The sequence below is a fragment of the Penaeus monodon genome, chromosome 36 (assembly GCF_015228065.2).
Source record: "Penaeus monodon isolate SGIC_2016 chromosome 36, NSTDA_Pmon_1, whole genome shotgun sequence".
Lineage (NCBI taxonomy): Eukaryota > Metazoa > Arthropoda > Malacostraca > Decapoda > Penaeidae > Penaeus > Penaeus monodon.
Window position 1 is genome coordinate 28759089 of NC_051421.1, and position 17500 is coordinate 28776588.

The window sequence follows — 17500 nt, forward strand, 5'->3', positions numbered from 1 at the left end:
TGGCAATTATTTTCAGATTAATTTATTTATCAGTGACGAATAAATGACAATTGAGGATATAATTGTCTATTATACACTTTTTTTGGGGGAGGCGGGAACTGCCGTTTGGATAACTTAGGGAAATCTCTCAAGATTCAAGAAGGCTGTCATATTTCAAAATGGCGGCCATGCTTGGTATGAAAATAGTCTGACAAGGTTGATTTCGGTTCCAAATCATACATTTCTGTGATTTAAAAAAAATAAGAACGAGAAATTTTAATAACAACTATTTTTTCAAGATAATTCCATGACTAGCATGATAATTACAAGTAAACAAATCAATACAAAATAGTCTAGTAAATTCATGAATCCCCAAAATGTTGAGCAGTTTCGTATGAAAAAATTAATGTCAAAGCGCAGGGGACACTGGTGGCACCGCTGTTATGAGACTTACCATGGGCCTGAGTGTCAACTAAATACAATCCATTTCAATGTATATGCTTTATGTCAGTATCAATCTACCGATTATGGTTACTGCAGTTTAGTTTGTTTTTTAATTACTATCTAATGTTCGCTCGACATGTTGTTAATATCGTGCACATTTAAATGGAACGACAGAATGTGCATGCCCGGGAGAACGGCGTCAGGAGTAACACAGACTCTCATATAAATTCGACTGGATCGTGTATAGATCGCGCAGGAATTAAATGGTACTGGATGAGCGATCGCACTAGATGTATCAGATATCACCTCCGGTTCTAGTTGTATCCTATATCTAAATATCTTGCGGAATAAGTTAAAGGATGTCTTCATGTTTCATTATGTCACCGCAGTAAACATAGTGTGGTGAATGGCGTGTTGATTCACCTGCCGACACTATTTCAGATGGGAGATGCCAAACTTTACACTCAAGCGACTGCGATTTTGTTTTTCACATAAAAAATATATGACAAGATGCTTATATAATCCACTTACATATATGTGTCAAATACATGACCGCGAGAGGGTAAAAGTCGGTATCACCCTCGAATCAACAGGCCATTCAAACAGAGTTCATCTCCATTTTGTACCACGGAAGGCGAGATGTGTCGATCCCTATAGTTTCGAATTCGACCGTGGATTATACAGCCTATCTCATCTTGCTTGTACACTGAAGAGACGTCACTGACTTGCAAGTTAGTTGAACTTGCTCCGCTCTACAGAATGGGCAGAAGCAGTTGTTGATAGAATTTATTCTAAACGATTGAAGAAGAGGCAGATGCCGGCCAGTCCAGCTGTGACTTTGTTTCCTGCAAGTATAGGATGCGAAATGCACAGGAAAGCTGCCTTAGACTGCACATTCGATTAATCCATGGAACTGTGTAGCAGTTGCAATTGCAGTTACAGTCATGGCCGCCATCTTCAAAATAGAGGCACCTTGAATTTTCAACTTGTGTGCATTATTGAAATGGCAATTCCCAAGAAGTATGTGAGGTGAAAAAAAATGTTACTTAGTATTATATATCCATCACTGATTCGAAATTTGATCTAGAAACAGTTGTCGCTGGCGGCCATTTTGAATAACGATTGCCTACCTACCTATTCATAATGACTCAGCTCAATAGTTTTCGGAATCCCTTTGACAACAAGTATAACAAATTATGTTTCTTTTACAAATCTTAAGCGAATTTCGGGCATGCTCCTGTTGCTACACCGCAAATATATATAAAAGGAAAATTAATCAATAAGAGATAAATATAGAAATTTAGCAATTCAACTAGACGTAAAAGGGCGATCGCTTTAACACTATGAATACATCCTTTTTCTAGATGAATGACGTGGAAGAAGGCGGCCGGACCGTGTTTCCAAGGGCGAGAGTGGGCGTGGAACCGAGAAAAGGAAGTGCTGTGTTTTGGTGGAACCTTCTGCCCAACGGGATGTCGGATTTCAGGACCCTGCATGGAGCGTGCCCCGTCATCAGAGGCACCAAGTGGGGTATGTTGGAATAGGACTGCGAGTTCGTCTAGAATAACGTCCTCTTTTTCTTCTTTTGTTTTTTTCCTTGTCTTTCTATTTCTTTTCTTTTTATTTTCCTTGTTTTATCTTTTTCCCTTTTTTTGTCTTTACTTTTTATTATTATTTCCTATTTTGGATTCCCCCCTTCTTACTGTCTCTGTTTACTTTTTCATCCCAGACACGGATTGGGGATTTGTCTGACGGGGTTGGCGGAGTAGAGCAAGGATTATTGTTATTTCTTCTCTTCCATTCTGTTTCTCTTTCAGCAAAGGCCATAAATGCGGCGGGTTGGAGAGCATAAAGGGAGGGTTGATAGAAAGCGTTCTCTTTCTCTTTCTCTGTCTCTCTCTCTCTCCCTACGTCCCTCCCCTTTTTTTCTCTCTCTATCAATTTGTATGTGTACACACATACAAACACAAACGCACACACACACAAGCGCGCACACGCACACGCACACGCACACACACACACATACACATAAAAAAAAAAACACAAACACAAACACAAACACTCACTCACTCACTCACTCACTCACTCACTCACTCACTCACTCACTCACTCACTCACTCACTCTCTCAATCTCTCTCTCTCTCTCCCTCCCTCCCTCCCTCCCGTTTACATGCGTGTGTGGTTTTGTTTGTTTTTGTGTCTGTCTGTCTCAACTTTTTTTTTTTTGTTCATTCTCTTTCCTCCTCCCTACTTTTATCATTACCGTTATCCTGTCTTTTCTCCACTTCCAACAGTGTGCAACAAGTGGATCAAACACCACCCGCAGCTTCACCGACGTCCGTGTCCTGTCATCTAAATGTGGATTCCTGCCTGGCGTGGCCAAAAGTACATGAATGCTTACATGTATACTTTGTATTCTTGTTATGCAAACGTATATGCCCACAAGCTAGCCGTTTTTTATTATTATTATTGTTACTGTGATGAGTATTATTGCTAATAGTGCTCTTTAAAAATGAAAATACTTTTTTTGCTTAACATATGTGGAAATAACAGCTATTCAGAATAGCAAAAAAGGTTCTGCAAATTTGTTTAGGATACTGGTTCATCTCGCATCTGCAACCATAAACAAATGTATTTAAATTGGAGCATGAACACCCGTATTAACAATGAATAAACATATTAGCAGTTAATGATACAAAAGTTGCAAGTAATCATCAACAGTGTATAAAATTACCCCTATGAAAACACCAAAAAGACTGAACAAATAAATAATACTGGTATATTCATTAATTGTTTTTATACATCACAATGTGGCTTCTTCAAAAAGCTATTACCTTTCATCTACTTGAAAAATTATTATTCCAAAAATGTTCTATGCACAAATGTAAATGTCAAGACATTTAAAGTAAATTACAATACCTGGATTATATATTCCATGTTTCACCACTAAAATATATACTAGGTTCCCTACTATGCCAAAGATAAGGTGAAAATACATATTCAAGTATAAATATAACTTTATTTCTTAATCTGCCTCAGTAATTAACATGATATACAGTCACAGTTCATTTCTTTTCAACAATTATCTATGTACACCACATAATGCAATGGTCAAAATAAATATTCTTGAAGCTTAAAATCCTTTGGCAGGTTTTACACAAACTGTAGCTTTTATAAGGTAGAAAAAAGCAACTCATAAGGTATTATGACACAATAACTTTGTATCTCAAGAGTAAATGTATCTTTGGCACATGATCTACTCAGTGATTAGATCTTTATAAAAAGGCATAAACCTCTTTGACTATGACTGACAAGATAATCTTACATCATAAAATAACAGTGCAATCCATTTTAAAACATTTTTTTATGACAAAGAAAAAGAACCATATAGTCAAACTTAACTTACTGAATAATGAAAGGAAATAATCTTGGGCTTAATATTACCATGCTATGCAGCATCACAAACAGCATGCAGTCTCTATATAAACCATGTGTTAAACTAATCTCAAAGTTCTGCTGGTTGTTCTGGTGACTCTAGGTTCTGTCTCTTTCTTCACCCTGGTCCTGGAAGAGGTTGGTTTTGTTTTGGCTTCATCTTTGGGAACCCGAGATTTTAACCTCCTGCTTCTTTGTTGTACTGACTCTGTGTTATCGTCAAGACTGATTTCCATGTCATCGCTACCTTTTGAAGTGTTCTCCATGGAGTTATCCTTGTCTGAGAAAGTAAGAGTTTTGGGTACTGTCAACTCTTTTGCCTTTCTAATTGTCCTCTTCTTCCCTGGTGCTCTTGATGGTGGTGACACATGAGCATCCTCACCTTTGTTTTCTATGCCTATGGAAGATCTTGAGCTCTTGGGACAGGGGGAGATGGAGAAAGAATTTGGTACCTTCAAAATCAGTTTTGTTGGGCTATCATCCAAAGCCAGCTGACCTAATTTTGCCTCTACCCCAGCCATATCCTTCTTTCTTGAGGTAGTGATTCCTTTCCTGGTATTCTCTCTCTTGGTAACTCCCTGTCTCTTGTACACTCTTGAGGGTTTATTACTCTGATGTGGTGGGGTGGGGGCCCTAGACTGCTTTGTTGAAGTCTCCTGTGTATCTTCATCATCACTGTATATGCTGAAATATTTCCCTTCCTTGGTGAGAGTGCTGGGCATGGCAAGAGTTTTCTGGCCTATTTTAGTAGCAGACTTAACTGCGGCTTTGGCCTGAGGCCTTGCTGGTGTTTTGTAATCATATATGTTTTTCTTCTCATCTCCATTTGGGGTTACAGAACTCTCATCAGCAACTTCATCTGTTGGGATAAATACAGTGAATGAACAACTGAATAACTGAACTAATTAGTATTTAAATGAAAGGTATTGGGTAAATAAAGTCAATGGATATGAGTGAAGGGGACTGAAAAGAACATCTAAGTCCCCTTTGTTACAATGTTTCATATCTGGAAATGTATCCAAACCACCATATGCAGATTACTCAAGTTTATGTCTAATTTTACAATCAAATGCATTTATAATCTGCATCTGCTACAAGAATTCTAGTTTGAACTATGATTATATGTTCATAAAAAAATAAATAAAAATAAATAAAGATCTTACCACCACTTTCAACACTGTCTATTTGATGTTCTTGTGTTCTCTTCAAAATCTGGCCTTGTAGTATGATAACAGTGATAAAATGCATATTTTGATGTAACACCTGTCAACAAAAGAGACAAAGTCAAACAATGAAATTAATAATTAAATTAATCATATTCTAAGCATTATGAAACAATTTGTTATCTTCATACTACTTCCTGGCTTCAACATATGATATAGTGGTTAATGGTTAAAAAGCAAAATAAATGTGGTAGACATTATGGTCCTATAACATACTGCAAGGTGCAACAGTGAAAAGGGTAAAGAGGGGGTTCATTGATGAATATATGTGATACACATCAGAAGTCATATAGCAGTTCAGTAAGTGTGGGATTTTGCAAGGATTTCGGTAGGGTAAGGTAGGCTTTAATAATACAACCAAAACTAGCAAGAAATTCAAGCAGTATCTACAGCAAGTAGTCTATACTCATAAGTATATTCTGTGTTTATGAATTATATTTATACATAGATGGCTCTACAAGATTTTAGTCACAAAGGAGTCAATTACTATTCCTACCTATTTCACCTGTTTACCCATTTCCTTGATTTTTGGAAATCTATATTTTTTACTGCTATAGTATTATAGTAACTTTATAATAATTACCATGTTAGTAATAATAATAATAAAGGCCTTTATATTAATAGCATACATGCATATTTCCTGAAAATTTGAGGAACAGAAATTGGGTGAGATCATGATGGGCCTCCATACTGACTCATTGGCAAAAGAGCCGTTATATAAACAAAAGTCAGAACAAAACTACAATGGACTGTGCATGTATTAACCCACACCCACTGGGTGTGGGTTAATTCACTAGCACCATCAGTTGCATAACCTGCTGTTTTATCATTTCTTCTTATTGATTTCAGCCTCAGAAAATAATTAATTTCATATTGCTTTTAATCAACCAGGAGTACATTTGCTGCATGTAAATGACCGTTTCTGCGATAAAACAAAAAATGTCTCTTTTGTCATTTTTTATCATTATTTTTATCATCATTATTATTAATGACATGGACATGGACATGGGTATTACACAAGTAATACCCATGTCTTCACAACTGTGCACACATGACACAACCCCCCCCCCCACACACACACATACAGAGGACCATTTTTTTTCTTACTTTGGTTGTTTCAGTACACCCTCATACTGTACACATGCATGTACAAAAATCAAGTATTCAAAACCACTTACATGTGAATCTAGTGATCTAATAATTTTGAGAGCCTTCATATTGATCAGCAGAGCCTGGTCCCATTTCTTCTCCAGTGCAAGACTCTCTGCCTGATGGTGCATAGACTGAAGATACACCTGGCAAAATAAAATCTGATTAATAAAAAGGTAAATATTGGTATTTCTTGGAAGTCAATGATATAAAAAGGTATGTAATCCAAAAGTCTTTTCAGACCAAGTACCAAAAATGATTCTTATTAAATGTTTGTTGAGATTGCAGTGCATTAATGTGAACATATTGATCTGAGAATACCTTTAGATGCATAAGCCCTCATTTGAACTTCATATGTTGACCCATTAAAAGATGAAATTAATAAAATCAAACACCCCAGTATTTATATTATAATGTACATAGCTTTAAACCTCCTAATTACAATTTATAGGAAACCTTTATACACTATAATATAACCAATATGCTAGCACTTACTAGATTCAACCTTGACTGAAGAAAAGTGGCAAATGAGGTACTTTTCTTGCTTCTGGCACTTATAATGGACATCAGATAATTGGTGAGAAAAGCAGCCTTTTCAGTGATATTATCATACATTTCCATGGCCTGTAACACAATTACACATTCAAGATATAGAGTTAACCATAAGCCATACATCTAGATTATATATGAGGACATAAAACAAAAATAATAATATAATATTTTTTTTTTTTCTGGAAACAAAATCTGCTGTGAAGGTTTTTAAAGCATTAACCCAGATGATTCTTCTGAGAAAAGGCATGATAAATGTCTCTTTGTTTTTAATATATTTCCTACTAATAAGTAGAGAAGTACATGCAAATTTTAAAACTGATGGAATTACAAAATAAAGCCTCATTTCAATGGGAATATACATGCTTTCAAGTATAGGACTTCAGTGAAACTGTAAAAACAATAGGAAATAAATATTTGATTAATATCAGTATTTCTTTATCACTAATGTATTTTATGAAATAGGGTGTTACAAGAACTGGACATTATAAACACACAGTGTCATATGGCATAAATGGATGGATTTTGGATGATACTAGACATATATACAGATGGATGTTAAATGGGGAATGACACATCCACAGCTCCCCTTCCACTCTTAGCCTTACTCTCACTCTCAATCTCACACATACTCTTATTTCAAACACACTCACACACTTTCTCTTTGGGACTGAAATTTTGCTTACCCTCCTGAAGCACGTTTGTGCTGCTAGGTGATGTCCATTATGGGCATGAACAAGAGCCAGGATTATTGCTGTGGAGATGTGAAGTTCCTGCAGAGCTGGAGTAGAGCACATGACACACTTTACTTGTCCATCTGGGCAGGACTCCACTCGTGCCAGAGTAACATCTTCCCGATACCCTAGTGAAGGCGATACTGGCTGCCGTGGGTGTGCCAGTTCACCTATGCGCTCTTCAGCTCCCACCACAACCAGGCCTGGGTTGCCGTGGAAAGCCTTCAAGTTGTACTCTGAAGCTGCACTGCAATCTCGCATCTTCTCCTCATTGTCAATTTCAATCTCGGAAAGAACCTGACAAGACAGCTTGCCCTCATAGGCTTTGGTATTCATGGTGACATGCTTGGCTACTTTGGCATCCTTTGGTAGGTATTCAAGAGCATGGGTTGGGTGGGCAATGAGTAAGGCCAGCAAACCATCAACCTTAACTCGACAGTCCTCCAGCTGGTCACACAGCAAGTCCACTCGAGCAAGCAGCTCCAGCAGCTCTCCCGTCCTATGCAATGGCAATCATTATTAAACTATTTTTTAAAACTTCTGGAAGTTCTGGCAAACTCAAAAGTCCAAACATTGTAATTGATTTCCAGATAGTAATTCATTGCTTCATTAATTATTAGGCAAGTGAGTTACATCCAGATATCATTTTAGCCAAACAGCTGTTGTAATACCACAAATGCCTGCCATTGGAACTTCAATATGTAGTCATAAAAAAAATAAAATATTTGATAAAATATTTAAATCACCTATTTTGGAGTTTTCATGAATCTTGCAAACATAAATTATATTTCATAAAAGATAAACATTTTCTAAATTAAGAAAATAAATGTATCATCTGTACCTCAGTGGAAGAGCTAATTCTTGCGCGATTTTGAGAGGCTGCTTGAGGTATGCTCGTGCTTGCCGGGGCTGAGCTGACATCAGGCACTGGTTGCCAAACCATACTGTTGTTGTTAAATGTAGCCAAGCTACTCGATGTCGCCAGCAGATTATATCTGTGGTGTATTGTTAAATGATCATGGCTGTTCAGATATATTTCAAATTTAAAAACAAAGACAAACTTTTTTTTTTTTTTTTTTTTACATTTCCTAATCCTTATTTACAACTTTAAAGAATATAAAACTTAAAGCAGAAAGAATACATTTAACTAACCATTACTAGATGATGTTGCATATGACTCTACGAGTGCATTCGCCTCACGGCATGCCAAAAGAGCTAGTGATATGCTGGGCTGGGAAGGCTTCTTAGCCTCCTCCAAGACCCAGTGTGGTAGCCCTGCATACATGGAGCCCACAAAATGTACTATAGTCTGAGCTTCAGTGGCCCTGACAGTCCGCTTATCCATCACGTCACTCTTAAGTGCTTCAGACATATATAAGACTCCTTCACTATACTGGAAAAATAGATGAAAATATCATTTTGCTACTTAGTACTAGTACACTATTTTTGTTGTTCTTGCATTTACAACTGTCTCATGTCTTTTTTCTTACTTTTTCATTTTCATTCCAATACAAAAGTAAAAATAAAATTACTTCTTAATTTTTCTGAACAGAATCTTTCAGTCTTAGTTTTCCTATTCACAACACCTCTTTCATCACCTATCACTTAATATTTCAATTTACACTTTAAGACATTTAATAACGATTCAAAAGTTGAACTAAACTCATAAAACCTTCCAAGCCACTGTTGAATCCATACCTGACCCAGTTTGAGATAGTAGTAGGCAAGTGCTGTGATAGCAATCAAGGTCACATATACTAAGGATGGATCCTGGTTACTGCTAGCCTGGCATGCAGTGATGGCCTCCTTGGCCTCTTTTACTAGTTCTTTCGGCACTAACTCTGGCACCACAAGTAACAACTCCGTTATACCTGAAAAGTAACAAATATTGTTATATGGGGAGTGTGAACTAATCATGAAAAAAAAACTGCCCCAATTATAAGAAAAGAAGGCCTAATCTAAATCACGATTTTTATTTCTTCACTGATGTAGTGGAAATCTTTTACATCTTTATTAACCCTAGTTACATTTGGCAATCATCATGTAATGACTTTTTTATATGTTCATTAAAAACTGTTCTAGAATAATAATAATAATAATAATAATAATAATAATAATAATAATAAATAAAAAATGGAGGCTAAATTTGAAACTAATGATTACTCTCCATAACATAGCTTCTTTTTTAAACAAAATACATTTGGAAAGAATTGGTCCACAACAAAAGAAACAATACTCGTCAAGGTAGTTCAAAGATACATGCTATCCAATGTGAAGTAACATATTTGTTTCCATATTGTGTCAAGTCACAACTACAGAACAACAATGATCATCTTAAACAAGTAAATCCTATTCTTTAAAACATTGAGACAGTCATTTAGAATCAAATATAGAGCTTTGAAGCTGGAGGCCTTCAAAAGTCCTGAAACAAAAACTAGCCTTGAAAAATAATGAAAGTGTATTTTAGTTCTCATTCTTATGCCATTATGCTAAGAAAGTATGTCCTGGAACTAATTTAGAATTAATGACAGTCTATGTACCATAATTTGCATATCTGCATATCAAATCATGCTTTAAATATTTTAAAACCTGAATGAAACACTATGAATAAGTGTACAATACACTTTAACTTACCCTGTGCAGTTAGGACTGCTAACCACTATAGTAATAATAATGTTTAACCCACAGTGCTTCCCATTCAGTTTTAGATGACTGAAAATCATGGAAAATCCTAGGACCCCAGGATTGGGACTGATTTTCTCCCAAAATCTTAGGATAAGAAAATGGCTCAAAAAACAATACCTAGTCACATTTTGATACTCTGTTTATAACATTAAGCCACAGACATCAAATAGGGTACCACTAACAATTCATATTTAAATTTGAAAATGATAACCAAACCTGAAATACAAATTATAACAAGAAATAAAAATGATAATTTAAAAAAATCACCCTTTTACCTCTCAGGAGAAATGTTGGTGAGGAATTCTTTCGTGCCACAGTAACAAGGGTTGTCCAGGCTCGCACAGTGGGTGTGATAAAGCCACTCAGTTGATACACATATCCCACAGAAGCAAGGCAAGAACACACAGTTGCTACATCCTCCAATGCTACACCCTAAAAAAGTGAAGAACATTCTTAAATCTCTTTAAGTACTTCCTTCCCCGTAATCAAGAAGTAACAAAAGCTATTTCTTGAAGATCAACACACACACATGAAAAAGAAAATATGCATGAAAATCTGGAGAATCATACCCTTGAAATTCCACATACCTTCAAAGAGAGTTCCTCCCATATCCTGAGTGCAGAGTGCAGGGGAGCAAAGGAGGCTTCCTGAGAGTATAAGGTCAAGCAGGTGGGGGCTGGACGGACATCACAAGCATCATTGACCTGCTCTTCCTCCCCAAGGTCAGTTGCTTGGACTGTCAGGGATGAAGGCTTTTCAGACTCCTTCACTTCTTCCTATAAACGAGAACCTGATGGTTTAGTGGTTGTAAAATGGATGCAAGTTACTGATTACTAATTGCCAGTTTCTATATCAACACCTTTTTATGAAGAGGATTTACCTTCATTTTTATAATCTGATTTGGTTGTGGTGTCAAAAAATTACTACATAATTCAAATCTTAGTGTTCAAAATAAAATCATATCTTAAACTTTGTACATCTAATATATTCATATACCACACATACCACATACTCTATATTCTTATATGTTGATGGAATCATGAATATCAAAGAAAATTGCATGTCATGTTTCACAAGAACTGTATGTGGAGTATCTGTAAATATGCTTGATATGATCAGAATATGTAAATATTTTCAATAATGAATATGAGTTTCATAATACAATAGATACCAAATCCAAACCAGCAGAATATGAAAATGAAGATAGAGCCTATCTGTAAAAATAATTTTCCTCATCCACTTAATCCTCTTTTGATTATATTCCACAGACTTTCCAGCATCTTTGGTTTTATGGTTGAACTGGATTACCTGTTTTACAAACCAATTATGCTAATTATGCACCATCATCTTACCTAAAGCATCACTGATTGTGAGAATCATAAATTATGCAAGTTGGAATTGGGAAATAAATGAATATGTAAACAAATATATAAATAAATAAACAAAACAACATTAAACACCATTTGTCATCGCCAGTGAGCTAATCTGGTAATCACAGGAAATCTAAGCAATTGCTGATAATTCTCTTCACATGAAACAGTTGACCAACCATCAGCTGAAATTTTGTGGTATACCTCTAATCTACCTCTTTCAAAGTAAGATCTTGGGAGGTAATTTAAGGGGTAACCAGTAATGTAAAGTGTCAACTCACAGCTGCAGTTTCTTGGATCCGCTGAAGGTTGCAAAGGTAGAGCCAGAAGTTTGCTAGGGCTTCCAGCTCTGCCAGTCTGCTGCTGTACCTGTTGTTATTCTATGAAGAGAAAATAATAGCATTTCATTATCAAAGTACACATCTCAGTGAAACTCATCATATCCATACTACAGATGATCTGTGGGTAGGATAAAAAAAAAAAATAATAATAATAATAATTCCTTTTTTGTACAAATCATCTTACCCTATCTTTTAGTAATCCATTCATGTTAAAATATCTCAATTCCTAAAACAAGCATCTACATTTTTAAGTCTTGCAAACAAGATCTCCTCACAATAAGTCAAAACTTTCAATCTGGAAACTGACCTTTGTCTCCTGTACAAGAGCAATGGCTTTCTTGACCAGGTCTACAGCCTCACTACTGGATCCTGCAAGCTCAGGTTGAACCCAGAGCACCTCCACCATCACCAAGAGCCCATAGACCTTAGCCTCAAAAGTGTCTTCCCCACCCTTGCACTCCTCCACCAAGACTCTTCCACAGGAGAGCTGGTCATCGGCTGTGTTTTGGCTGGGGGAGGCAGGAAAGTGGGATAATGAATACTGGATAGTGCAGCCTCTCAGTAAGAAAAGGAGAAACACAAATATCCTTTGAAAAGATGTTTTTCATTTATGATCTAGAAATGTTTTCTTTGCTTTTGTGTTTGATTTCTAAGGTCTCTAAGAGTAAACAGAAACATTATAATAAAAAACACATAAAAGAGACCCACATATGTCTAAAGAAATTCACTAATTAACCTAAATCCAATGGGCATGGCGTGTACTTACATGACATGCCCATTGTGGGTTTACTTTATTAACTGTTCTTACACTTGTACTAAGTCACCAATGAGTCAATTACAAGTACTGCTTGTCTCGCCTATTTACCCCTTTCCTTGATTTTAAAAAATATTTTACATTACCTTATATTGCTGTTACTTATGTCTATAACACTATAGTAATTATAAAGTGTATAATAAAAATAACACTATCAATATTCATAGAATTAGTAAAAAAAACATTTTTGCCACCAATTCAAGGAAAGGTGAAATAAGGTAAAGGTCACAAGGTCTAGTACTTAATTCCTTTGTGGCTCAGCATTCTCTGAGCCATCTATGTGCAGACATTTCACAAAAAACAAAAACAAAAAAAAGAGCACAGCCTTTTCCTGGTGGCATTGAGTTAAAATCTAACAAAATCTGCAACCTTTTATTTCGTAACAGAAAAGTATGCCAAATTTACCTTTGTTTTTTGTAACTCTCAATTTCATATTTAAGAGCTTCAATTTTGTTAAAGTTGGCTCCTTCTGTTTCTTGGAACTTTCTTCTTGCTTCACCTACTACGTCACATACTGTTAATCCCTGTTACAAACATTAAAAAGGGAAGTCATTATACAGTTCAACCTTCCTTTGATAGGTAATTTGAATTTCAAAATAAATAAATAAATAAATAAATAAAAAGATATTTCATAACTGTACAACTTCCATTAGTGGGGAAAATATCTGTAATTCAAACCTTCAACTTCTTGTTGCCCGTTCTTTCTGCATCCCTTTTACACTTGACCCACATGTTAACAAGGTCTGTTGTGGTCAAGTGTTCTCTGAGCAGGCCTCTTCCTGCAGCCACAGCAGCATCCCAGTGACAGCCACTATACCTCAGTGCATCACTCCATAACACCAGCTTCTTATGGAGGGAGGTAGCAACTGTCTTCTGTTGGAAAAAAAAGTAAAGACAGGTTATATATGGTATGTGGCACTTGAATATAGTATGCTATACCAAGTCACTTTGGTATCCTATGCAAAAATCAAACTTATTCATCATGGTATTTTAATTTTGTAAGAAACTTACTTTTTGATCATCTGATGCCATACTGTAATACATATCAAGCATGTCAACAGATGTTTCAAGAAACTTTTCTGCTATATTGTATATGGTTCCCTTAAATGCCAAAACTCCCAAATTTCCAGCATTGACACCTGAAAAATAAAACTTGATCAGTTTATAACAACATGTTTGGTTATTTTCATCCATCAGGAACGCACAAGTAGATAGGCCTATTCCAAACTGGAAACATTTTCAAGCAACACTAACCAACGTTATAAATCTGCCATATAGCATCTGGCTTCTTGGCACAGTTGGCAGAGATGAAGGAATTGGCCCTGTTGACCCAGGGTAGAGCTTGCTTCAAGGACAGCTTTCTGGTCACTAGAATTCTTCTGGAGATCAACATAAAAACCCAACTGCTGACACAGGACTGTTGCTACCTAAGGGCAAGAAAGGTTTGGCATTACAATTAAAGGCTCTAAACTGCAGGTAATGCAATTTTTCTCATCTCTGTTTTTTAATTAATGTCTAAGTGCAATATGATGATGTGGACAAAGCTTCACATGAATTCATATCCAACTGCACATCTAATTAACCTGATTCCAACTTAATGTAAGGCTTCCATTTTGCATAATATCAAAGTGTATGGTTTTATAACTATTCTCACTGTATGATTTCCTTACCTTCTTCACATTTTCATCAGTCAGTGGTGAATTACACCTACTAAGAAGAGTTTCCACAAGTCTGTCTAGTAGCTGAATACTTATCATATACTGTTAATAGGAGATAAAATGATTAGGACTAACTTACATCATTAAAAGAAAATATATGGGCATATGATTAACAATAAATATTTAATATTTCTTTTATCTAATATCCATTATCATTTCAGTAAAACACATCTTCGTAAACAACAGCAAATCTTAATTCAGTAAATTTATGAAGAGACAATTACAAATAAAATAAAATATACATCAGATCTAATATTGGCCAGTACAATCTTTTATAAGATATATAGAAAGTGCCACTATCAAATGTGACAAATCCTAAAAAATAACAAACTACTGAAAATATTAACCAAAGCTCAGATTTTACCAAAATTAATTAAAAAATTAAACCTAGAATAAAAAACATACAAGAAGATAATTTCAGTATTCTTACCGTGACATCTCTACCCCGCTGTTGTTCAAACATGGCAGTAATGCAGAGCAGACTGAGGAGCAAGATCATGTTTGGCACCACAGAAGACGACACAACACTGCACGACTGGAGGAACTTCAGCATCATGTCCTCACTGCGCTTTCCCAGTTTTATAGCCATTGCCAATTCCATCAGCTTCAAGCCTACTTTAAGTGCCATGACAGTCTGCTGGTCACAGCTATGCTCAAGAACAGCTACAAGAGGACCTGCCATACCACTGAAATCTGCACATTTATTCAGCCTGAGGAGAGTTTTGGCATACTCTACCACAACGCTGAACACGGACAGCACCATATCTCCATTTACTTTAGCGCTCCTCTTCATGTTATCCATGAGACCAGAAATAACAGTTGGGAAGAACTTCTCGAGGTGGTCAGATGATTTTTGAACATGCTCAAAATTAGCTACAGCCTTCAGAGCTTGTTCACACACTTTATTAATGCTTGTTCCTGCACCCAAGAGGAACTGTAATGCATATCCTTGGAGCATCAAGGCTTCAGCAGGTATATTGTGGCTGAGACTTGCATTCCAAACACTCTGGTACAAATTCTTGACAATGGCCTGTCCATCACCCTTGGTTGTGTCACACTGTGGCACATACGGGATGATACTTGACACTAACTGTATCAAATGCTGATGTAACTCCTGGAAGAGAAGAAGTAAAATATATCTCACTGCTACATAAATGTTCACAACTGCTATATACAGTAAGAAATATTCATCAATTAGTTTATATAATATATAATACACACACACACACACACATTATATATATATATATATATATATATATATATATATTATATATATATATATATATATATATATATATATATATATATATATATATATATATATATATATATATGTATTACATTGGTACTGTAAATTAAAATCATATGACCTATCAATACATACTTTTCTCTTTGAAGTAATAAGTACAATATAAAACATGGACTTGAGGTGGAATGTTGCATCAACTGTTGCAGGTCCTTGCTGGTGTTTGCAACAAATATTCACAATATCTACGATGCCTGAGAAAACTTGAACATCAATGTCCTGTTGTTCATAAACAAGTCTAGAACAGTGTCGGAGGATCTGCTGACTCTCTGCACTCCCAGTGCATGTCGATAATAATGCCTGAAACAAGAGATATCAACAAGACATCACAGGCCTGAACAAATGAAAGAATAAAAAATTCATAAGGGCAGTATAACAGATATCTAACCAAGCACACACATTCCACACATAACTATAATTCACTTACTCTGACATTGTCCTGAAGGCCATCCACCTGGCCCGCCTTCACCTTCTTCAGAATGTTGGTCAGGTCCGCCATCACTACTCTGCATGTGAAAAATGTTTATATATATATATTTGTATATCTTTTTATCAATGCAGGACTTGACAATAACAAAAATTATCCAATATACAACTTCAAAAAAAGTTACACACAATAGACTAATAACTGGATATAGCACTACACTTACAAAGTGCTATTCGAATGTGCTAAATTATATACCAAATAAAAGGCAGTCTTTATTAGAACTCCACATAAAAACTATAGTCTATTCTCTGTAAACATTTAACTGAAATAAAAAATATATTCTCTTCCATACTAGAAATTTTATAAAAATTAGAAAACATCAGTCCATTTGATACGTACTTGCTGCAACTTTTATAATGCACTATATATTCATTATTGAAACATTCAAAATCAGCAGAAAGGCTTTCTTTGGCCCTTTCCATAATGATGCTGGTGCAGAGGCTAAAGCCTAAAAATAACACTAAACCATCAAAAATATACACTCGTATCTCACTCACAAATGCAATTCAACATATTAGGAGTCATATATCAAAAACACACATTAATATTATATATCAACATTTTCAATATCATCAATAATATAAGACAACATACAGACGGGTATATTGATATAAAAAGCATAGAGATATCTCCATAGCTCTTAATATTACCATTATCTTCATAAGTAAAAATATGCTTAAAGCTCTCATATTTGAACCAAACCATTTGAATTTCTATATTTCAATTTACTGAACAAGAAGTACATACATTCCTCTCACATGCTGCCACGTATATCAAAGCCAAGCGAAGTTTGAACATGACAGTGTGTGTGGTGTGTGTGTGTGTGTGTGTGTATATATATATATATATATATATATATATATATATATATATATATATATATATATATATATATATATATATATATATATATATATATATATATACTTTTGCTTTATTTCGTCAACCTGATCATTGATGAAAATATAATGAACAATATTCCTTAAACTCCACATAGCCATTCAGTCAAGGCAATTGGAAAAGCACATTTCTATACAGTTATCTTCAATCAATTCAATTAATATGCGGATGATAAAATATAAATAATATATAAAAAACAATAACTGATTTCTCAAACCCGCGTCCACACATTAAGCCAAAAGTCTCTCCACAGTAATACATCATATTTAACAGTTTTCCCAATCAATAATTGTTTTCACTTAAGAGCAAAATAATCCAAATCTGTTAAGTCATGTTTCCTATTATCCACTGTGCATTAAAAGC

General features: G+C 35.3%; 2 protein-coding genes across 2 annotated transcripts in view; one reads left to right on the plus strand and one right to left on the minus strand.

The window, feature by feature from the left end:
• The window catches only part of LOC119595615 (prolyl 4-hydroxylase subunit alpha-1-like), a 32810-nt gene extending 29601 nt beyond the window's left edge, over window positions 1-3209 (plus strand). The window contains exons 11-12 of the mRNA XM_037944725.1: window positions 1788-1953; window positions 2718-3209. Coding sequence (XP_037800653.1) covers window positions 1788-1953; window positions 2718-2779 — 228 coding nt within the window. The 3' untranslated portion in view covers window positions 2780-3209. The remainder of the gene's footprint in view (window positions 1-1787; window positions 1954-2717) is intronic.
• Window positions 3210-3422: 213 nt separating this feature from the next.
• LOC119595436 lies at window positions 3423-16249 on the minus strand. Its single transcript, XM_037944554.1, is given in 21 exon segments — window positions 3423-4717; window positions 5022-5121; window positions 6260-6376; window positions 6726-6854; window positions 7466-8012; window positions 8355-8508; window positions 8666-8906; window positions 9212-9384; window positions 10474-10630; window positions 10786-10974; window positions 11850-11948; window positions 12217-12418; window positions 13129-13247; window positions 13402-13596; window positions 13735-13862; window positions 13978-14074; window positions 14076-14150; window positions 14394-14483; window positions 14872-15555; window positions 15829-16050; window positions 16178-16249. Coding segments are annotated over 21 exon segments (4590 nt in total). The 3' UTR covers window positions 3423-3917.
• Window positions 16250-17500: the final 1251 nt, after the last annotated feature.